A 24,827-nucleotide genomic window follows, 5' to 3' on the forward strand; every position below is an offset into this window, starting at 1 on the left:
AAAGGTTGACAGAAATGTAGACCAAAAATCATAAAAAACAGAATGGTGGACAGCTGTGCACTCTTTCAACAAAAAAGTACAGATATGCACATGCAAACATTTGGAAACAGTAGTAAAAGTGATTGGTTGATTACTCTGTTGTCGAAAAATGTTTTAAAAATCAAATTTTACAGTGTTCATACATTTTTTAAAACTACATAAACACGAGCCACACTTTACACGTAGAATTTTATGCGTTATAGCACGAGTTAGTTCCCGCCTTTCTATGAGCTGGAATTAGTCAAATCCAGGTCAGTGCAATCTTTAAGCTCCCGACTGTTTATTAACTAAAAGTAACATGCTCCAATTCAAAACTTCTCCCCAAAAGGCTGTGACAACATGATTTATTTCAGAAAATTTAAATTATGTTACATACGTGATCTTTGATGGTGCACCCAGAATTACATGGTGCATGGCATCTTAAATGATCTTTCACACGATCTGAAGCTGCAAACTGGTCCACGATATCTCGGCTCTTGAAATCAGTGAGATACAGTTTTTGTACTTTTGATGGTCTTTTTAAAAAAAAATCAAAACACAACACAACACAAAAGCCAAGAAATTTAAGGCAAAAGATAGATTTAGGAAGTAGGCACAGAAAGCTACAAATCAAGACTATATATTTGTGTCTCTTAATTTAACCTGTACTGCAATACTGTGCAACATTTCTGCTGGCAAAGGACCAGCCTTGCAATGTCCTCCTTGCTCTGCTGTAATGGTGCTCTATAGAAAGCCACACCAATTCTCTCTCCAATTTTCTATGATCATCTTGCCAAAAAATGCACGGCACTTGAACAGATTTACACTGTTAACTCCTATTAATAGGTGGTACAGTAGTAGTGTCCCAAGCCCTGGGTTCAAGTCCTATGTTAGGACTTGTTGGCCCTGGAAAAAGTATTCATGACATGGTTCAACGGGCTGATAACCAGCCCAGGAATCCTACCACCACCTGCCAGTGTGGGAAGATATGATACATAAAAAAAACTCCATCAATTCCCCAATCATGTCTCATTTTTCTTCATACATATGAATTAGGCCACTCAGCCCTTCATAGAAACATAGAAACTAGAAGCAGCAGTAGGCCATTCGGCCCTTCGAGCCTGCTCCACCATTCAATATGATCATGGCTGATCCTCCAGCTCAACGCCATATTCCCACTTTCTCTCCATGCCTCTTGATGCCCCTATCATCCAAAAAAATTATCAATTTCTTTCTTGAATATACTCAGGGACCCGGCCTCCACAGCCTTCTGTGGTAGAGAATTCCATAGATTGACCAGTCTCTGAGTGAAGAAACTTTTCCTCATCTCAGTCCTAAATGGCCTGCCCCAGATCTTGAAACTGTGGCCCCTGGTTCTAGACTCCCCAACCAGGGGAAACATCCTCCCTGCATTTAGTCTGTCCAGCCGTGTTAGAATTTTATATGTTTCAATCAGGTCGTCTCACATTCTTCTAAACTCTAGTGAATAGAGGCCCAATTGAACCAATCTCTCCTCATGCAACAGTCCTGCCATCCCCGGTATCAGCCTAGTGAACCTTCGCTGCACTCCCTCTATGGCAAGTATATCTTTTCTTAGGTAGGGAGACCAAAACTGCATGCAATACTCCAGGTGTGGTCTCACCAAGGCCTTATATAACTGCAGTAAGACATGCCTACTTCTGAACTCAAATCCTCTTGCAATGAAGGTCAACATACCACTTGCCTTCCTAATTACTTTCATTGACTGGTGTTCAAGGACACCCAGGTCCACATTTCCCAATATATCACCATTTAAATAATAGTCTGCCTTTGTTTTTCACACCGAAGCATAAAACTTCATATTTATCCATGTTATATTGCATCAGCCATGCATTTGCCCACACACACTTGTCTAAATCGCCCTGAAGCCTCCTTGCATCCTCCTCACAACCCTGCCATTCAATGAGATTATGACTCATCTGATTGTAACCTTAACTCCACATTCCCACCTACCCCCCAATAACTTTTCACCCCTTGCTTATCAAGAATCTATCTACCTCTGCCTTAAAAATATTTAAAGCCTCCGCTTCTATTGATTTTTGAGGAAGAGCATTCCAAAGACTTGGGATTCTCAGAGAAAAAAATTCTTATCTCTGTCCTAAATGAGCACCCCCTTATTTTTAAACAGTGAGCCCCTAGTTCTAGATTCTCCCACAAGAGGGAACATCCTCTCCACATCCATCTAGTCAACAGCCTCAGGATCTTATATGTTTCAATCAAGTCACCTCTTACTCTTCTAAACTCCAGCAGATACAAGCCTAGCCTATCTAACCTTTCCTCATAAGACAACTGGTCCATTCCAGGTATTAGTCCAGTAAACCTTCTCTCAACTGTTTCCTGCACATTTACACCCTTCTTTAAATAAGGAGACCAATACTGTGCACAATACTCCAGGTATGGTCTCGCCAATGCCCTATATAACTGAAGCATAACCTTCCTATTTTTGTATTCAGTTCCCATTCGCAAAAAAAAACATTCTATGAGCTTTCTTAATTACTTGCTGTACCTGCATACTAGCCTTTTGTGATTCATGCACAAGGACACTTCGATCCCTCTGCAACTCAGAGCTCTGCAATCTCTCACCATTTAGATAATATGCTTTTTTATTTTTCCTGTTAAAATGGACAAGTTCACATTTTCCCACATTATATTCCATTTGCCAGAACTTTGCCATTTACCATATTTTGGAGTGGACAGCGTATTATCGGGGTCGATTGGCTTGTTAACAAGCTCAATTGACCTTTGATTATTTAAATATGGTGGGCAGGCCTCTGATTTCAGCACCTGACCACCCTCCTATAACAGGGGTCAGCTCAGCAGTGGGTGGGAAAGTGGTGGAGTTGGCAGTTAAGAGTCAACCACATTGCTGTGGGTCTGCAATCACATGTAGGCCAGGCCAGGTAAGGACGGCAGATTTCCTTCCCTAAAGGACATTAGTGAACCAGGTGGGTTTTTATGACAATCGATTATAGTTTCATGGCCGCTATTACTGAGACTAGCTTTATATTCCAGGCGCAGTGGTATTGTCACTAGACTGGTAATCCGGGGTAAAGCTGTGGGGACCCGGGTTCGAATCTCACCATGGCAGATGGTGGAATTTGAATCCAATAAAAATCTGGAATTAAAAGTCTGATGATGACCACGAAACCATTCCTGATTATCATAAAAACCCATCTGGTTCATTAATATCCATTAGGGAAGGAAATCTGGCCTACATGTGACTCCAGACCCACAGCCATGTGGTTGACTGTTAAATGGCCTCTGATCAAGGGCAATTGGGGATGGGAATGTTAGCCGAGCCAGTGACGCCCACATCCCATGAACGAATAACAAATATTCAGCAACATTGCAGACTGAGGAGGGAAGAAATCTTTTAAGCAACTTTTAAGCAAAATAAGTGGCAGTTAAGAGATGGTTAATGGGGATAAATATAAAATAAATAGTACCCTAGCAGGGAATTAAATGTTTAAACACATATATTAAATGGAAGTGTTCTAGTTTGCTGATCACAAAAGAGATTGAAGGGAATTATGTTGCATAAACCTACAAAATAGTCAGCACTGTTTAGCTGTAGTTAAAAAGGCAAATAAATTACTTAGTTACATTTGCATAGCAGACTTTAAATAGATGAACTGTTGCTGTATAACACAATGAATAGATCCCATCTTAAGTACTGTGTGCAATTCCTTGTGCCTAATAAAAAGGGTATTGTTCAAGGAGGGAAGCAATTCTGGAAATGAAGAATTCAAGTTTTTTGAAAAGGTTAAAGAAATTGGGTGTAAGGCTGGTGAGTTAATATATTAGTGGGTCAGGCTTTGATTGAATCAGCGGCCCTTTCTCATATTTAAAAATGATGTGGCGAAAGGACAACTCTGTATAACATTTCGCTGCAAGCAGAGTTGAAGTGTAAATCAAGAATTTTTTCCAAAAAATGTTGTCATTAAGAATAACCCCTCACTTTTGTACAGCAGGTAATCATAAATTAGAACATGTCATACTTACACAGGGCAGTTTGAAGACAGAATCAACAATGTTAGAGTAAAGATTCCAGTACCAGACATCTCCTCTACTCAAGGAATAGGAATATTTTAAATAATGGAAATATACATATGAATGGACAAAAATTAAAAAAAAAGAACAGTAATTTATTCTCCAATATTGTATTTCTACAAACATGGATGGAAAAATAAAAACACATTTTCAAAAATATTTCCTGAAAATTGTAATTGCCACAAGATAAAAGTTCAAACTTGTTTTATATTTAAAAAAAACTGATTCAGACTTGACTAACAATGCTTTAGAAGATACAGTTTAAAGAAACATACTCCTTAATGCTGACCCAGTGATGATTTAATTTGGTTAACATTATCCAATTCTAACTGACAAATGTAGGGTTAGGTTAGGAAGTCATTTATACACTTGCTTGGGTAAAACAAATACAACAGCACAGTCTATTAGTTGTAGAGCTGCTTCTTCTAGCTGAAATCAGTATAAGTTCAATTGCGAATGGCTGGTTTTGAGAAAAAATGCATCGACTCTAGAGGTCATGATCACAGTATTCAAAGACTCCTTTTTAAAAAGAAAGAACTAGTTACAGATTTAGAACAACATTTCGAACAAACCCATCTTTATTCTGGACCACAAACATAAGATAGACTCTCCATTCTCAGCAGCACCCTTCAATTGCCCAGGCAAGTGTGCGGATAAAGGTTAACAAACTCTAAATTTAAAAAATAGTTGCACGCCTGCAAACAGATATGGAGCCAGCTCAATTTGCCATGCATGTTCCTGTCATGATGTAATCTAACATTGATAGAAGCACGCCAACTTTATGCACTGGCTCAGTGTGTTTTACAATGTAACAGGGAAAAGCAGATGGAAACAAAATGGAAGTGAGATTATGTCACATGTTGCGCAGAATTCAGTGATTTTATATATGCCAGTGCCATTGGCGAAAGACAAGACCTGTGCATCAAGCATCGATGGCAGTGGAATTAAAAGAAAGTTTATCTATAGTAACTGGGGTACTGGATCTGGAATGCACTGCCTGAGAGTGTGGTGGAGGCAGGTTTAATTGTTGCTTTGAATAGAAAAAGTGGATGATTATCTGAAAAGAAAAGAAAAAAATTGCAGGGCTGGAAAGGAAAGGAGGTGGGGGAGGGAGGGGGGAATACAACTAGCTGGGTTGGTCTTGCAGAGCTAGCATAGACACAGCGGGCTGAATGGCCATCTTCTGTACCGTAACAATTCTACGATTTCATCCACTGAGATTTTCCTCACATCATGTCTAGATCTATTGTAGAGACACTGGTTGTTATGATTAGTCGACAAATCTGCTATCATTGTATCATGCAATACAAGGGTGGTGGGAGGCGAACTAGTTGAACTATGTTTTTTTTTCATCTAGGAGTTCCAATTTTCTTAGGAGCAGTATAGTATAATTTATTTGGTAATGTTTTCACAACTTGGTTCCTGGACAGCAACAACATTTATGTGCACAGCTCAGACCATTTGAGCTAAAAGAAGCATGAAGAGGGATTCCTTTAGAGGTCAGAGAAAAGGAAATTCCTAAAACTATACAACAAAATATTCCACCTCACTGTGGTATACTAGATTACTGTGCACAATTGTGTTTGGAAATACACCAATAGTAATCTTGCATTTTTCAAAGTCTTATGCAATGTATAGTATTACAAATAGGTCTGACGAAAGGCTATCAACCTGAAATGTTAACCATTTCTCTCTGCACACCCTGCTGAGTGCTTCCAGCATTTTCTGTTTTTATTTACATTGCTTGTCCACCAGACAAAAACAAATGAGATGTTGTGTCACCAAATCCGAGTGTTTTCATTATAAATGTAATATACACTTAGCCTTTTAGCATCTTCAAAAAAGATAAACCTTATCTGTTCCACTAAAATGCTTGAGATGCTATAATAATTGGAATCCAACAGTGAAACATTTCCTGTACTAGGTATCTTTCTTTGTAGAATTATCATTGAAAGGCAAATTTTCCAGAAGAACTTCTTTTCTGGGTGTAACAGCTGTGGAAAAAAAAAGAAATAAAAATGCTGGTTATTTGGATCACTACCTTATGAGAAGGGAAGTTGAGGACTACAGAGATATTAATGGCACTTTTGGAGACTTTGATTAGGGAGGTAGGGAAAAGGAGGCAGGGAAATGATCTGTATTCCTTTAGACAGAAGATCATAAAATGTGGTTGAAAGTCAAGTCCATGAGGTAACCATCATTTTTAAACATCCCTTTTTTCTTTGTTTCTGATTTTTAGTGCCATTTATCAACTCTGAATGGAGATTTTTTTCACTCCTGTCTCTGTGTTCAATTCCTCTATACAAATAATTGCTTTCAAAAACAATCATATTAATTCTAATACTGCCGGTCTTATAAAGGACTATTACAGATTATGCACTAGCTTTTCTGATTGTAATACTGACCACTAACCAACTGGTGTTTCAATTGGGAGACCTAGGCCAAAGTCTGTTATGGCCTTATTATTAGCCTGGATGTTATATTAGCCTGCGGGTTATTTAAAAAAAAAAATCAGAAACCAAGAACAAAAGGGATGCTTAAAAATGGATGAAAAGAATTTATTCACCGGTGAATTTGTGATGAGAATTCCTTATTACTTTAATCTAATATTTAATAAAGGTGGGCCATCTCCAACGAGAGAGAATCTAACCATCTCCCCTTGATATTTGATGGAATTACCATCACTGAATCCCCATCCTTGGGACTGCCATTGACCAGAAACTGAACTGGACTAGCGATATAAATACTTTGGCTACAAGGGCAGGCTAGAGACTGGGAATTCTGCGATGAGTAACTCATCTCCCAACTCCCCAAAGCCTGTCCACTATCTACAAGGCTCAAGTCAGGAGTGTGTTGGAATACTCCCCACTTGACTGGATGAGTGCAGCTCCAACGACATTCAAGTAGTTCAACACCACCCAGGACAAAGCAGCCTGCTTGATTGCCATTCATCCACCAGCTTCAACATGCACTTCTTCCACCACTGACGCACAGTAGCAGCAGTGTGTACCATCTACAAGATGCACTGCAGCAACTCACCAAGGGTCCTTTGACAGCACCTTCTAACCCCATAACCTCTATCTCCTAGAAGGAGGGGGGCAGCAGACACATGGTGACACCACCACCTGGAAGTTCCCCTCCAAGTCACTTACCATCTTGACTTGGAAATATATCACCGTTCCTTCACTGTCACTGGTTCTAAATCCTGGAACTCCCTCCCTAACAGCCCTGTGGGTGTACCTACACCACATGGTTCAAGAAGGTGCCTCACCGCCACCTTCTCAAGGACAATTAGAGATGGGCAATAAAAATGGTGGCCTAGCCACCGAAGCCCACACATTCCACGAAAGAATAAATGAAAAAAAACAGTCTTGGCTAATGCACCCATCACTACTCCAAGCAAGGTTTCATACAAACTGGCAACTATTGATGGAGTATAGCAGCATCTGGCTAAATGTGCAACATCAATTTTTGAGTGACCAAGCTGCTCTATAAGTAAAATCTCCTTCAACTTGGAAGCTAATCATCAATTGAGAAATAGGTTATTTAAAAACAGACATGCTTTTAGAGTTAAGATCTGAGGCTGCTAACTTTAGAATATTATAACAGAGCAGTACTCCTTTCAGTGCCAGATATTTTCAGTTTGGAATACAAGTACTTGAACCTAACCAATCCAAAGCAGCCTCTGTATTCACCAAAAGACTATTTTCATACGGTTGCTAACATTTAACAATAAGAAACTCAATGTTGGATAACCAGCTTCTGAATCAGAGGCCACACTGATTAAGTCAGAATTCACACAGCTAGTAGGATGTTTATTATTATTCAGAAGATGTGAAGTTCAGAAGTATACAGCAAAATTGCAAATGATTTACCAACCCCTCCAATGGAAGATCACTGGATGGAGAATGGGTGTCTTGTGTTTGTGCTCTACAGTGCTTAGGTTCAGCTGGGCAGATGAGTCCAAGTTAGCTAATCTAATGGCCAAATTCCCAAATAGGCTGCAAAGCAATCTAGTTGGGAGAGGATAATAAAACCTCCCATTCAGCACCAATTTGAGATAGTGGTGATATCTATGGTGGGAAACCTCTCAGGGTTGTGTGGATATTGTGCATGTGGAATTTGTTTATATGCATTTTCAAAAGGCATATATAGGGATAATGATAAAAGTCAAAGCACGCAGTCTTAAAGGCAGTGTAGCAATATGGATAGGAAACTGGCTATAGGGCAGACAGAAGCAATTTATGGTTAATGGATTCTTTTCAGATTAGGAAGGATATAGAATGGTGCCCCCCCCACAGCCTCCGAGATACTTGGATGTTGATACCATGGAAGGAGTAGAGTCATGCTAAACCTGTATCAAATCTTGGTTAGACCACAGAGCACTGGAAAAGGTGCAGAGAAGATCTACAAGGATGATACCACAAATACCAGGGTACAGTACAGTGTCTCAAACCAAGCTGTCCAAAAACCAAAGTTCTATGGGTCTTATTTTCTTACTCTAGAGCTATTATCCAGGGCAGTTTCTCAGGACAGGATTATATGTGAAAGTAGCTTGAACTTCTTATTAATCAATGTGTGAAAAGTAATAAGGAATCTCCAAATTAATCTCAATTTTAACATTGCACATTGTGGTAGAAACCAATATACAAAAAAAAAAATCATGAAGCATGCAAACGCTGTTTTTGCGTACTTTGCGTTTTTGTTAGATTTTTGTAATGAAAAGAAGGGACTTTACTTACAAACGGTATTGTGGTTTGTGTGAACTCCCTGGATTACCGTTTTTCTGAGAATAATTTCAACATCTGAACCAAATTTAAGTAACTGTGAAGAAAACAAAACATTTAATATAGAAAAAATTACTGAATAAATTCTGTATGCATTTAACCAAGCTAACAATACTGTCAATGTAACAAACAGACCTCTAACCAATGATATAAGTGTAGAGCTAGGTATATTAGACATGCTATCACCTCCATCTATTCAGCAAATGCATTCTTAAGTGTTCTAACTCAGGCCAAGTCCCTTTCACCAGTCATCTCTGTGCACACTGTCCTACATTGACTTCCGGTAAACGTCACCTCAATTTTAAAATTCTCATCCTATTTTCAAATCCCTCCATGGCCTCACCTCTGGCTATCTCCATAATCTCCTCAGCCCTGCTGCCCTCTGAGATTGCTGTGCTCCTCCAATTCTGGCTTCTTAAATATCCCAACTTTTAATTGCTCCGCCATTGGTGGCTGTGCCTTCAGCTGCCAAGCCCGAAGCTCTGAATTCCCTTCCTAAACCCACCTCTCTGTCAGATGCTCCTTAAAACCTACCTCTGACCAAGCTTTTTGTCATCTGCCCTGATAGCTCCCTACAGGCTTGGTGTCAAATTTTATTTGATAACCCTCGAAGTTTTCCTACAATAAGGACACTATATAAATACAAGCTGTTGTTAAATGATCCATTTCACATATTTAAATCCTTTTTCAGAAGAATGTTTAAAAGATGTGCCATTGTGCAGAGAAAAAATGTGGAAAAGCACTTTGCCATAACGCAGTTTAACATTTCCGTTCAATGGAGTTTACAATTGGTTAGATTTTAGTAGGTGGATGAATGGGAAACATAACAATTTCAATGACAAGTACAGAGGTACAGACTACAAAACTGCACAAAAGACACAGAAGTAGTAGGAAAGCAGGTGTAAGATCTAGTAGGAATGGGACAGGGACAGCACAGGTAGGGTGGGGGCAGCGGGGTAAAGATGGAGAGGACTGAGAATATAAGAGTGCTGGTAGGGTATGCCCAGAGTGCCGGGGCAGTAAGCTAGTCTTGCTGCGGCAGCACTGGGATGGCAGTCACAAGGCATTGGAGTACTGGCAAGGGCATATTGGAAGAGGATTGTGAAGTACCACTAATAAAGTTGCAACGTTAAAGGTTTTTTGGGGGGACGTGCGTATGGGTGCTTCATGCAGATAGGATGCAAAGAGAAATCACAGAAGGAAATTCATTAAAATGATTTCCCCAGCAGTAATGAGGAAAAATGATCCACAGAATCACAATTTTACAACATAGGAGAAGATCATTCAGCCTATTATGACTGTATCAGCTCTCAAAGGCGTTTTCTACTTAGAATCATATTACAAAGCAGGAGGCCATTTGGTCCATTGTGTTTGTGCTAGCTTTTTGTAAGCATTATCCAATTAATCCTATTCTTCTGCTCTTTCCCCGTGGTCCTGCAAGCTTTCCTTTTCATGTATATATCCAACTCTCTCTTGAAAGTTACTACTGAACCGGTTTCCATCACCGTTTCAGGCATTGTAATCCAGATCATAATTCACTTTGTAAAAAACAAAACATTCTCCTTATCCCTTATGGCTTTTTTTGCCCATTGTATCTTAAATCTAGAGTTTTCTTTTATTCTTTGATGGGATGTGAACATCACCGGCAAGACCAGCATTTGTTTCCCATCCCTAACTGCCCTTGAATTGACTGGCTTGCTAGGCTATTGCAGAAGGCAATTAACAATCAATCACAATTACCGTGGGCCTGGAATCACATAGGCCAGACCAGGTAAAGATGGCAGATTTCCTTCCCTTAAGGAAATTAGTGAATCTTTCAATTCTAGATTTTATTAATTGAATTTCAATTCCACCAGTTGCTGTGATGGGATTTGTCCCCAGGGCATCAACCTGGGTTTATGGATTACTAGCCCAGTGCCCTGACCACCATACCACCCTCTCCCTCCAAGGTGTCCTCTAGTTATTGAGCCTTCTGCCAATGGAAAGCATTCCTCCCTATCTACTCTATCAAATTCCCTCATGATTTTGAACACCTCCATTATATCTGTCTTAATCTTTTCTCCTCTTCTCAAAGAACAATCCCAGCTTCTCTAGTCTCTAAATAAGTGAAGCCCTTCATCCACACTATAATATAATAAACCTCCCGTGTTTCTTCTCCAAGGCCTTGAAATCCTTCATCCCATTCCTTTTAAAACCTATTGTAGATGTCTCACGATCTACATATTGATGTCTGCAAAAAGAAAAGCGAATTTCTGTAATCTCCCCACCATTATTTGACTGTGATAAATGTACAAACTCTAGCTCCTGGTTTACTGACCAGTGGCAATAGATTTGCTGATTCACCCTCGTGCTGGCTATGTCTATTTTTCACATTTCTAAGTATTAATTTTAACTTACATTTTGGCTTCCAGAAGCTTACCCAGTACCAATGATTAAAATCTGACCACTGTTGGGCAGACACTTGCAACAAATGCCATCACCCCACTGCCCACCATCATTCAAACTGACCATCCCAATGCAAGATTATTCCCTTTAAGTCCTTCAAGCATTTTCACTGCTCTTATAATCAACATAGTAGCTGCAGGAGGGGAATATAAGAGGAAATAGTGTATATACACAGATGCTATCGAACAAAATATGATTTTTCATTAGAGTAAATAATTACAACCGACATTGTATTAACATAAACACCCTCACCCACCATAATCACCCACCTCCAATATTCTCCCTCCACTTGGACCTCTCCCTCTGGATTCTTACCTTCTCTTGATCTTTTCATTGAGAACTGTCGGCGTGACATTAGCCGTCTCAATTTCTCTGCTCCTCTCACCCATTCTAATCTGTCTCTCTCTGAACTCACTGCACTCCGTTCTCTCAGGTCCAACCCCAACATTGTCATCAAACCCGCTGACAAGGGTGGTACTGTTGTTGTCTGGCGCATTGACCTCTACCTCGCGGAGGCTGAGCGTCAACTCGCAGACATTTCCTCCTACCTCTCCCTGGACCATGACCCCACCACAGAACATCAAGCCATTGTTTCCAGGACTGTCACTGACCTCATCTCCTCTGGAGATCTTCCTCCCACAGCTTCCAACTTGATAGTCGCCCAACCTCGGACGGCCCGCTTCTACCTCCTACCCAAAATCCACAAACAGAACTGTCCTGGCAGACCGATCGTGTCAGCCTGTTCCTGCCCCACGGAACTCATTTCTCGTTATCTTGACTCCCTTCTCTCTCCCCTTGTCCAGTCCCTTCCCACCTACATCCGTGACTCCTCTGACACCTTACGTCACATCAACAATTTCCAGTTCCCTGGCCCCAACCGCTTCCTCTTCACCATGGATGTCCAATCCCTCTACACCTCCATCCCCCACCAGGATGGTCTGAGGGCCCTTAGCTTCTTCCTTGAACAGAGGCCCCAACAATCCCCATCCACCACTACTCTCCTCCGTCTGGCTGAACTTGTTCTCACACTGAACAATTTCTCCTTTAACTCCTCTCACTTCCTCCAAATAAAAGGTGTGGCTATGGGTACCCGCATGGGCCCCAGCTATGCCTGTCTCTTTATGGGGTATGTGGAACATTCCTTGTTCCAGTCCTACTCCGGCCCCCTCCCACAACTCTTTCTCCGGTACGTCGATGATTACTTCGGTGCTGCTTCATGCTCTCGTCGGGACCTGGAAAAATTTATTAATTTTGCTTCCAATCTCCACCCCTCCATCATCTTCACATGGTCCATCTCTGACACTTCTCTTCCCTTCCTTGACCTCTCTGTCTCAATTTCTGATGATAGACTGTCCACCAATATCCATTACAAGCCTACCGACTCCCACAGCTACCTCGACTACAGCTCCTCACACCCCGCTTCTTGTAAAGACTCCATCCCATTCTCTCAGTTCCTTCGCCTCCGTCGCATCTGTTCTGATGACGCTACCTTCAAAAACAGCTCCTCTGACATGTCCTCCTTCTTCCTTAACCGAGGTTTTCCATCCACGGTCGTTGACAGGGCTCTCAACCGTGTCCGGCCCATATCCCGCGCATCCTCCCTCACGCCTTCTCCTCCTTCCCAGAAACATGATAGGGTCCCCCTTGTCCTCACTTATCACCCCACCAGCCTCCGCATTCAAAGGATCATCCTCCGCCATTTCCGCCAACTCCAGCATGATGCCACCACCAAACACATCTTCCCTTCACCCCCCCTGACGGCATTCCGTAGGGATCGTTCCCTCCGGGACACCCTGGTCCACTCCTCCATCACCCCCTACTCAACCCCCACTTATGGCACCTCCCCATGCCCACGCAGAAGATGCAACACCTGCCCCTTCACTTCCTCTCTCCTCACCGTCCAAGGGCCCAAACACTCCTTTCAAGTGAAGCAGCATTTCACTTGCATTTCCCCTAACTTAGTCTACTGCATTTGTTGCTCCCAATGCGGTCTCCTCTACATTGGAGAGACCAAACGCAAACTGGGCGACCGTTTTGCGGAACACCTGCAGTCTGTCCGCAAGAAAGACCCAAACCTCCCTGTCGCTTGCCATTTTAACACTCCACCCTGTTCTCTTGCCCACATGTCTGTCCTTGGCTTGCTGCATTGTTCCAGTGAAGCCCAACGCAAACTGGAGGAACAGCACCTCATCTTCCGACTGGGCACTTTACAGCCTTCTGGGCTGAATATTGAATTCAACAACTTTAGATCTTAAACTCCCCCTCCCCCCATCCCCACCCCGTTTCTTCCCCCCTCCTTTTTTCAATAATTTATATAGATTCTTCTTTCCCCACCTATTTCCATTATTTTTAAATCTAAACTAAAACCTTGTTAGTCTTTTCACCCCACCCCCACTAGAGCTGTACTTTGAATATCCTGTCTTCCATTCTTAATTAGCACTTTTCTCAGACAAATGTCACCACCTTCGACACCTCTTTGACCCTTTTGTCTGTGACATCTTTTGATTGTCTGCTCATCTCCACAATCACCACACCCTCAATGTGTCTCTTCCCCCCCGCCCCAACCCCCCCCCATCCACCTTAAACCAATTTATATTTCTCCCTTCTTCTAACTATGCTTCAGTTCTGCCGAAGGGCCATGAAGGCTCGAAACGTTAACTGATTTCTTCTCCGCTGATGCTGCCAGACCTGCTGAGTTTTTCCAGGTAATTCTGTTTTTGTTTTGGATTTCCAGCATCCGCAGTAGCTTTTAGCTTTTTGTTTTTATCGTTGTATTAACATAGCTGCTAATACCAATAATGGAACTTGATCACGAGTAACCTTGATCTTTTAAAACAAAAATTACACATATACACTGTATACATGTAAAAATAACCAAGATACATCCTTGTGCAGTTAGTCACTGAGCTCATGGTGAATAGCCTTAAGTTAGCAGAATACTTGGTAGGAGAAAAGCGTAAAGGCTTATAAAGGTTGCCACAATGAACTGACCTCAGTTACTTTCTCTGGAGACGACTCAGTAAAGTTCCGCCGGAATTCAGAGTTAATCTTCTGTCTTGCAGCTAAACAGCAGGACACAAAATTAATTTCACTATACTATCAAATTCCAAACACAAATATTCATAAATTCAAGTCTCTTGTATTAAAATAATCCAGGCTTGAGTAATTCTTTCAGTATCCCAAGAAATATCACACAAGTTTTCTAACTATTAAATGTCCTCTAAAGATAAAGCTCTGTGTATAAATGTACATAATTGTAAATTAATGAAAAGAACACGAGTCAGGAAATTGCAATTTAACAAACATGATTATGAACAAAATATAACAAATGTTCCCTTACTATCATAATAAAAGTTGACCTTCCGTCTCCCAAATAATGGAAATTGGTATAGAATTTGGAGTCCCTCACTTTTGACCTTATGCACACAACTAAAGCAATATTCTTGACAAGGGAATAAAGGCATGTATAGTACAAGACTTTCTTGGTTCGATAGATTGATTCAAGTTAATCCTGAGAAGCTTGGTATTGGAAGGCTATGCAATGGATCACTTTGCTGTGCAAGATTTCATCTCGTGAAAATTCTGGCAAATGATTGGAGCATGAATAAGAGGCCAGTGTAGTTAGAGCTGCTTGACTATATTGAGATACAATGGATCTATAGTTCAAAAGCGCATTAAGCATGAGGAAGACGATTACTACTGTTATGGCAAAAAGAGGAAAAGGACACAAGATGGTGGGCATGAATGGTTAGCTTTATTTTCTTTTGTTCAATGCTCTGGACAACTTCGTCTCCAAAATTTTGAAAATACATTGGATTTAGATTTTTGAACCTTGCAAGCTGTTGTCAGCGTAGATGGTTCTTTATGGCCTGCTAAATTCCAGTATGCAGAATGAATTGGCTCCATATGGATTCCTGAATCTGCTACCTATACAATGACAACTTTAAAGTGAAATATGTCAAATTAAAATGATAATCAGAAGGGGAAGTGCGGATAAAGAATTTCCTCGATGATGCTTTTGATGTATTTACTTTTGATCCAAACTGAAATTTTATTCTGTTCCTTAACGGTTGCTTAAGTAACAGAGAATAAATATTTCAAGATGCAGCCATTTTGTGACCTCTACCTCCCCCAGTACAATGGCAGGCATGAAAATTACAGACATATAGAAAGCATGACTGAATTTAAGGGGTCACTGATCTGAAGTTGAGCATCGCTCTCTTGGGAACCCAACTTAAAACAAAAGCATTTATCTGTGCATAGGCATGTGCAGAACAATCAAAAACTCAAAACATGGGCTTACAGCATGGCCAGGCCTCCAAAACCAGTTAAAATTTCAGTTAACTTAAGTTTGGAGTATTTCAAGTTCTGTCACTGAAAACGAAATGTCTGTTTTCTCTGTCAGTGAACTATGGGGTATTTTCTTTAAAAGATTATCCAAATCAAGTTTTGCAGAAGTCAAAGTTTGACAGAGAAAAGAACTGGGTTGACTCGCACCAATTCATTACTGAAACCCAGAAAATGAACAAAAAAATGTTGACAATACAGTTAAACTACACATTAAAAAGCAGGTTGTAGAGCTTTGTTTAAGATTTTATTTGCTATCATACTACAGGTATGGTCAACCTTTTAAAACGTGAACTCAAAACAATTGCACAGCAACATTAAGTAAAGATAAAAGCAAAAAACTGCAGATGCTGGAAATCCAAAACAAAAACAAAAATATCTGGAAAAACTCAGCAGGTCTGGCAGCATCTGCGGAGAGGAACACAGTTAATGTTTCGAGTCCGAATGACCCTTCAACAGAACTAAGTAAAAATAGAAGAGAGGTGAAATATAAGCTGGTTTAAGGCGGGGTGGGACAAGTAGAGCTGGATAGAGGCCAGTGATAGGTGAAGACAACCAAAAGATGTCACAGACAAAAGAGCAAAGAGGTGTTGAAGGTGGTGATATTATCTAAGGAATGTGCTAATTAAGGGTAGAAAGCAGGACAAGCAAGCTACAGATAGCCCTAGTGGGGGTGGGGTGGGGTGAAGGAATCGAAAAAGGCTAAAAGGTAGAGATAAAACAATGGATGGAAATACATTTAAAAATAATGGAAATAGGTGGGAAAAAAATCTATATAAATTATTGGTAAAAAAGGGGGGGGGATCGGAAAGGGGGTGGGGATGGAGGAGAGAGTTCATGATCTAAAGTCGTTGAACTCAGTATTCAGTCCGGAAGGCTGTAAAGTGTCGACTACTCGGAAGATAAGGTGTTGTTCCTCCAGTTTGCATTGAGCTTCACTGGAACAATGCAGCAGGCCAAGGACAGACATGTAGGTATGAGAGCAGGGTGGAGTGTTGAAATGGCAAACGACAGGGAGGTCTGGGTCATGCTTGCGGACAGACTGAAGGTGTTCTGCAAAGCGGTCACCCAGTCTGCGCTTGGTCTCTCCAATGTAGAGGAAACCGCATTGGGAGCAACGAATGCAGTAGACTAAATTGAGGGAAGTGCAAGTGAAATGCTGCTTCACTTGAAAGGAGTGTTTGGGCCCTTGGACGGTAGGAGAGGGGAAGTAAAGGGGCAGGTGTTGCACCTTCTGCGGTTGCATGGGAAGGTGCCGTGGGAGGGGGTTGAGGTGTAGGGGGTGATGGAGGAGTGGACCAGGGTGTCCCGGAGGTAACAATCCCTGCAGAATGCCACCAGGGGGGTGAAGGGAAGATGTGTTTGGTGGTGGCATCATGCTGGAGTTGGCGGAAATGGCGGAGGATGATCCTTTGAATGTGGAGGCTGGTGGGGTGATAAGTGAGGACAAGGGGGACCCTATCATGCCACCAGCTCAAAATCTAAACATTACATACAAGCCAGGTAATAGTATACAGCTTTTCTTTTGCTGTGGACATGGGTAATGCTGAGGATTTGTGCTTATGGCAGTAACTGTACTTTTGCGGGGCCAGAGTGCTAGCAATTAAGGAACACTGACACTGCAACTGCCAAGAACATTTATTTCAACTCTGCTTTGTTTTCTATTAAATTGCAAGCTATGAAACACCACACAAGTTTTAGTGCCTGATTATATACACAACTCCTCCATATACTCTAGCATTTTCTTGTTCACAGCCAATCTTGTCAACTGTCACAGGAATAGGCATTGTTTGGAAAGAGCTATTCACATCTCTAGGGAAGCCACTATCAATGAGCTCTTGTTTACCCTTGTGGAAATGCACGTTGAATTTCAAATGTCTTCACATGTCTGGATATGTCTACTTGCAAACCACTTGGAGCCTTCTAGAAGCCTGGCAAACACTACAGTGGTAAAAGGTTAGGTGAATTTTGGCAGCTTTTTTCTTGGCTCCTTGTGTCCATTTAAAAGGTCAGCTTTTTTTTAGAAAATCCATAATATCTCAACTATATGTTCGTGACTCGGGTTAATTTATTTGGAATAGAGGAGGCTGAGGGAGGATTTAATTGAGGTTTATAAACTATGAGGGCTGCGGATAGAGCGGATGGGAGGGATCCAATTCTCTTAGCAGAGAGGCCAGAAGCCAGGGTCATAGGTTTAAAGTAATTGGTTGAAGAATTGGTGGGGGGGGAACGGAGGGGCAGGGGGGTGGAATCAGATATTTTTACCCAGAGGGTGGTGGGGGTCTGGATCACAGCTTGAAAGGATGGTAGAGGTAAAAACCTCACCACATTTAAAAAGTACTTGGATGTGCACTTGAAGTGCCGTAACCTAGGGTGACAGCCAAGAGTGTGTGATTAGGTCGGACAGATATTTTTTATCCGACACAGACACAATGCACTGAATGGCTTCCTTCTGTGCTATAAATTCCTATGATTCTTTTCCCCAAAATAGAGGCCAATACACTACATGCAGCTTGCAAAGTTACAATTCCATGCCCTAAAAATAGAACCTTTTTATCGAAGGTCACACTGGATACTTGAAGAAACCTGATCATCTCAAATCATCACATCCCCATTGTGAAAGATTCAGTGTCTACCTGTAGACCTGTTCTTATCTCAGTGACAGCTGAAATCAGTTGGGAACACTCATGCCCAAGTTATAAAGTTATGAACTAAATCCTCAATTTAGAATTATAGATATAATCTAGCTTGAAAATTCCTGATGGTTATCCAGTGCCAGAAAGTGCATAAGATCCCTATCAGGCCTGGCTGTGAGTCACCCATAATCAAATAGTTCCTGACAGTGTGCAGGGAAGGCACGTATGCAAACCAAGAATGGTCACTTGGCTGAAGTTTCAAATGATTGTGTTTCCCTGTGAAGAGATAACCCACCACATGCCAGCACCTTCAAGAATGGGGAGAGGAGAATAATGTACATTTTTTGTAAAAAGCTTTAGTGTCAGTCAGTCATGTTTACATATAATATATAGATAATATAGCTCAAGATTGCACTGTGAGATAGAAGAGAATATGCAGGTTTGGTAGGCATTACAACTAACATCAGTGCAAAAGATAAGGCTGAAGCATTTGAAACAATCTTCAGCCAGAATTGCCGAGCGGATGATCCATCTCTGCCTTCTCCAGAAGTCCCCAGAATCACAGATGCCAGTCTTCAGCCAATTCGATTCACTCCAGAAACGGCTGAAGGCACTGGATACTGCAAAGGCTATGGGCCCTGACAATATTCCGGCAATAGCACTGAAGACCTGTACTGCAGAACTAGCTGCGTCCATTGCCAAGCTGTTCAAGTACAGCTACAGCACTGGCATCTACCCAACAATGTAGGCAATTGCCCAGGTATGTCCTGTCCACAAAATGCAGGACAAAAAGCCTATTACCACCCCATCAGTCTACCCTTGATCACCAGCAAAGTGACTGAAAGGGGAGTAGAGCTCTCAAGTGCCACTTAGAACCAACCTGCTCATTGACACTCAGTTAGGGTTCCGCCAGGGCCATTCAGCTCCTGACTTCATTAGGGCCTTAGTTCAAACATGGACAAAAGAGCTGGACTCCAGAGGTGAGGTGAGAGTGATTGCCCTCAACATCAAGGCAGGAATTGACCTAGTGCAGCATCAAGGAGCCCTAGCAAAACTGGAGTCAAGGGAATCAGGTGGGAAACTCTCCAATGGTTGAAGTCATACCTAGCACAAAGGAAGATGGTTGTGGTTGTTGGAGGTCAATCACCTCAGCTCCAGGACATCACTGCAAGAGTTCCTCAGGGTAGTGTCCTAAGCCCAACCATCTTCAGCTGCTTCATCAATGACCTTCCCTCCATCATAAGGTCAGAAGTGGGGATGTTCGCTGATGATTGCACAGTGTTTAGCACTATTCACGACTCCTCAGATACTGAAGCAGTCCATGCCCATATGCAACAAGACCTGGACAACATTCAGGCTTGAGCTGATAAGTGGAAAGTAACATTTGTGCCACACAGGTACCAGGCAATGACCATCTCCAACAAGAGAGAATCTAACTATTATTGAGCATTACCATTGCTGAGTCCCCCACTATTAACCACCCTGGGGGTTACCATTGACCAGAAAGTGAACTGAGCCAGCTACATACTGTGGCTACAAGGGCAGGTCAGAGGCTGGGAATTCTGTGGAGAGTAACACTTCCTGACTCCCCAAAGCCTGTCTACCATCTACAAGGCGCAAGGTTACAAAAATAATAAAAGGACAAGGCTAGAGGTTACAAAAATAATAAAAGGGCAAAACCAAAGGCTCTGTATCTGAATGTGCATAGCATTCAAAACAGAACAGATGAACTGACAGCGCAAATATAAATAAATAAGTACAATTACAGGGACATGGCTGCAGAATTACATAGATTGGGACCTGAATATTGAAGGGTACATGACATTTAGGAAGGACAGGAAGCTAGGGAAAGGTAGGGGATGGCTCTATTAATTAATGATGGTATTAGCACATTAGAGAGGAATGACCCAAGTTCAGGAAACTAGAATGCAGAAACTGTTTGGGTAGAGATGAGAAATGATAAAGGTAAAAAGTACTTGTGGGAGTGGTGTACAGGTCCCCTAATAGTGACCACACAGTAGGACAGGTATAAAGGAAGAATAATGGCAGCTTGTCAGAAAGGTATGGTAACAAGCATGGGGGATTTTAATCTGCATATAAACTGGGAAAATCAGATGGGCAATGGTAGTCTAGATGAAGGATTCATAGAATGTTTTCAGGATAGTTTTATAGAACAGCACGTTCTGGTACCAACCAGAGAGCAGGCTATACTAAACCTGGTATTGTGTAACGAGATAGGATTAATTAATGACCTCATATTGAAGGTGCCCCTTGGTAACAGCAATCAGAATATGATTGAATTTAACATTTAGTTTGAGGGAAAGAAGAGTGGGTCTAGAAGACTAGTATTTCAAACTTAAATAAGGGCAATTATGAGGGCATGAAAGCACAGCTAGTTTAGGTGAACTGGCAAATTAGGTTAAGGGATAGGACAATAGAGATGCAGTGACGGACATTTAAGGGGCTATTTCAGAATGCACGGAATAGATACATTCCAACAAGAGATAAAAATTCCAAGGAGAGGACTCACCATTAGTGGTTAACTAAAAAAATTAAAGATAGTATCAAACTTTTTTAAAAAAAGCATATAATTGCGCAAAGATGGGTGGCAGATCAGGAGATTGGACACAATATAAAAAACTGCAAAGAATGAGCAAAGGATTGATAAGAAGGAAACATAGAAATATATAGACAGATAATAAGAATTTCTATAGATATTTAAAAAAGAAAAGTTAACAAAGTGAGCATTGGTTCTATAGAAAGAGTCTGGGGAATTAATGGAAAATAAGGAGATGGCAGGTGAATTGAACTGGTATTTTGCATTGGTCTTCACTATAGTGAATACAAGTAACATCACAGAAATAGCTGTAAATCAGGGAACGGAAGGGAGGGAAGAACTTGGGAAAATTACGATCACCAGGGAAGTGGTACTGAGAAAATTGTTGGAGTTGTGGGCTGACAAGTCCCAGGTCCTGATGGACTTCATCTTAGGGTCTTAAAGGAAGTAGCTCGTGAGGCAGTTGATGTGTTCATTTCAATTTTCCAAAAATCTCTAGATTCGGGAAAGGTTCCATTAGATTTGAAAATAGCAAATGTAACCACTTTATTCAAGAAGGGAGGGAGCCAGCAAGCAGGAAACTACAGGCCAGTTAGCTTAACACCTGTCATAGGGAAAATGTTAGAAGCTTTTTTTTTAAAAAGACTTTATAGCAGGGCACTTGGAAAAATTCAGTGTAATCAGGCATAGTCAACATGGTTTTGTGATAGGGAAATCATGTTTAACCAATTTATTGGAGTTCTTTGAAGTAATAACATGTGCTGTAGATAAAGGGGAACTGGCGGATGTACTGTACTTAAATTTCTGGAAAGCACCTGATAAGATGCCACACCAAAGGTTACTGTAGAAACTAAAAGCTCATGGTGTAGGGGGTAACATATTGGCTGGATAGAAGATTGGCTAGCTAACAGGAAGCAGCGACTAGGCATAAATGGTCCTTTTTCTGGTTGGCAACAGGGATCAGTGCTGGGGCCTCAACTTCTTACCATTTATATAAATGACTCGGATGAAGGCACCGAAGTTTTGGTTGCTAAATTTGCTGATGACACAAAGATAGGTAGGATAGTAAGATGTGAAGAAAGCACAATGAGGCCACAAAGGGATAAGGATAGATTAAGTGAATGGACAAAGATTAGCAAATGGAGTATAATGTGCAAAAGTTTGGCAGGAAAAATGAAAAAAGCATATTATCTAAATGGTGAGAGATTGCAGATCTTTAAGACGCAGAGAGATCTAGGGTTCCTAGTGCATGAATTGCAATATGCTAGTATGCAGGTACAGCAAGTAATTAGGAAAGCTAATAAAATGTTTCCTTTCTCAAAAGGTGGTAGAACCTTGAATATTTTTAAGGCAGAGGTATTCCTGCTCCTAATTTGTATGTTCATAAGTCAGGAGTGTGATAGAATACTCTCCACTTGCCTGGATGAGTGCAACTCCCACAACACTCAAGAAGACACTCTCCAGGACAAAGCAGCCCATTTGATTGGCACCCAGTTCATCACCTTCAACATCCACTGCCTCCACTACCAACACCCAGTAGCAGCAGTGTGTATCATCTACAAGATCTGCAGCAATTCGCCAAGGCTCCTTCAACAGAGCCTTCAAAACCCGTGACCTCTACCACGTAGAAGGACCAAGGGCAGCAGAGGCGTGGGAACACCATCGCCTGCAAGTTGCCCTTCAAACCTCACACCACCCTGACTTGGAACTATATCACCATTCCTTCACTATCGCTGGGTCCAAATCCTTGAACTTCCTTCCTAACAGCACTGTGGGTGTACCTACACCAATGGACTGTAGCAATTCAAGAAGGTGCTAGGGATGGGCAATAAAAATTCTGGCCTAGCCAGCAATACCCACGCCCCATGAAAGAATGTTTAAAAAAATTCCACAATATCTTTCCTTTTTACATCCAAAGGTGAATTGATCTGTTTTAGATGGGACATGCTGACATAAGATGATATAGTATCACTGTACTGTGCATCAATGTACTTACTTTTAAGAACTACATCCACACCAGTTCTACTAGCAGTATCCTAATTACATTTAATTCAGCTTACCTTCTAGAGCTTGACTGTCATCTTTAAACACTTGTTTTCTTGTTCTATGTAAAGCCTTGAAAAGCTGCAATACCTTCCAAAGCAAAAAGAGAAAGAAAGATATTTTCCAGTAAAGTATTTATATATAACCTGCAATTTATCACCACCAATTTAGAAAAACATCCAACAGTTTTTTTTATTCATTCATGGGATGTGGGCATCGCTGGCTAGGTAAGCATTTATTGCCCATCCAAATTGCCCTTGTTCAGAGGGCACTTAAGAGTCATTGTTGTGGGTCTGGAGTCAGATGTAAGCCAGACCAGGTAAGAACAGCAGATTTCCTTCCCTAAAGGACATTAGTAATGTCCTTAAATTTATCATACAAACTAGTTTTACTACACAGTTGGTGTCAACATTATGCAATTTAATAATTCTGTAGTATATTGCAAAGAGCTGCACGACTGGTTCACCTTCACTCTTGCAGCTGGTACAAACCAAGCTTCAACGTGTTAATAAAAACAGAAAATGCTGGAAAACTCAGCAGGTCTGGCAGCATCTGTGGAGAGAGAAATAGATTTAACAATGTTTCGAGTCCGTAAAAGTCGTACGGTCTCGAAACATTAACTCTGTTTCTCTCTCCACAGAAGCTGCCAGACCTGCTGAGTTTTTCCATCACTTTCTGTTTTTATTTCAGATTTCCAGCATCCGCAGTATTTTGCTTTTTGGGCAGTCTGCTATACAACCTGAGAACTTGTTAAACTGCTTAATACTATTAAAGAGCCAATTTATTTACATTAAATTCAAATCAAGCATGGCTTATATACATTGACTGTACAGCCGTCTTTAGCTGGTAATATAATTCAGGTTTACTGGCTCTATATGGCTGGGAGAAGTTGTCGAACATGTCTCACATCAGCGAAATAAATAAATATTGAAAGCGATTATCTGCTCCTATCACTGCTTGCTTTTCCCTACAACCACCCCGCCCCCCCCCCCAACTTCTCTCCCCCCACCCCACCCCCTAAACCAGCTTATATTTCACCCCTCTCCTAATATTACTCAGTTCTGTTGAAGGGTCGTGAGGACTCGAAACGTCAACTCTTTTCTTCTCCGCGGATGCTGCCAGACCTGCTGAGTTTTTCCAGGTAATTCTGTTTTTGTATTGAAAGCGACAGTCCCAGTGTGAAGCAAACTACAAAGCCATTTAAAAGCATGGAGAAACATTCAGTGCTTTGCACCTTCCTTAGCCCAGTATTTGCAGCGATAGCCGCGTTAGATTAAATCACCTTGTGTACAATGTCACAGACAGGCCGCAGTGATCTCTCACCACATCCTGTCCACATTAACAAGCGAGTCCCCGCCTCCGGCTTTTCCAGCACTGCCCTGCTTACCCGAGCACACACCTGTCCCCCCGGCACAAAGGCAACACTCACCTTGCCGCGAGTGTCCATCCCACATGTCTCCAGCCTCAGTCACGCCCACTGCCGCTTCAGTGCGCCCCGTACAGGCGCTGCCCAAGGACAAACAACGACACAGCCTTGTCGAAATCGCATGTTCGCAAAGTTATTGGACCAGCAGACCAGCAACAAGACATAGCCAGCAGTTTAGCATGAAGAGGGCATTTTGTAAGAGTGTAAGAGTAATTGTACTACCTGGAAGATGTAAATGTGTATTCTAAATAAATATCTAAGTTGTTTACACCTTTATAAAACTATAAATTTGATGTAAACTTTTGAACACAAGAATAGGAGTAGTTCATTCAGCTCTTCGAGCCTCGATCCTCATTCAATTTGGTCATGGCTGATTGCATCTTAACTCCGTCCATCTGCATTGGCTCCATAAATCTTTTCACCCTCACCTAATTAAAATCTATAAATCCCAGTTCTGAAAATTTCAATTGACCTAGCCT

The 24,827-nt window shown here is 41.4% G+C and overlaps 1 protein-coding gene across 2 annotated transcripts; it reads right to left on the minus strand.

Annotated features, from left to right (window-relative positions):
• Positions 1-4,186: 4,186 nt before the first annotated feature.
• On the minus strand, positions 4,187-24,461 carry lyrm7 (LYR motif containing 7). 2 transcript variants are annotated; one of them, XM_078568909.1, is made up of 5 exons: positions 24,352-24,461; positions 22,940-23,012; positions 14,331-14,401; positions 8,850-8,931; positions 4,187-6,101 (listed from the first exon to the last, which is right to left on the minus strand). In XM_078568909.1, exons 1-5 carry the CDS (start codon positions 24,367-24,369, stop codon positions 6,028-6,030), a joined length of 318 nt encoding a protein of 105 aa, XP_078425035.1. In that variant the 5' UTR covers positions 24,370-24,461; the 3' UTR covers positions 4,187-6,027. The 2 variants fall into 2 exon arrangements, with proteins under 2 accessions (XP_078425035.1, XP_078425043.1); XM_078568917.1 differs by having other exon boundaries at positions 5,232-5,350.
• Positions 24,462-24,827: the final 366 nt, after the last annotated feature.

This window comes from Cetorhinus maximus, chromosome 2 (assembly GCF_964194155.1).
Source record: "Cetorhinus maximus chromosome 2, sCetMax3.hap1.1, whole genome shotgun sequence".
In the NCBI taxonomy this organism is placed as follows: Eukaryota; Metazoa; Chordata; class Chondrichthyes; order Lamniformes; family Cetorhinidae; genus Cetorhinus; species Cetorhinus maximus.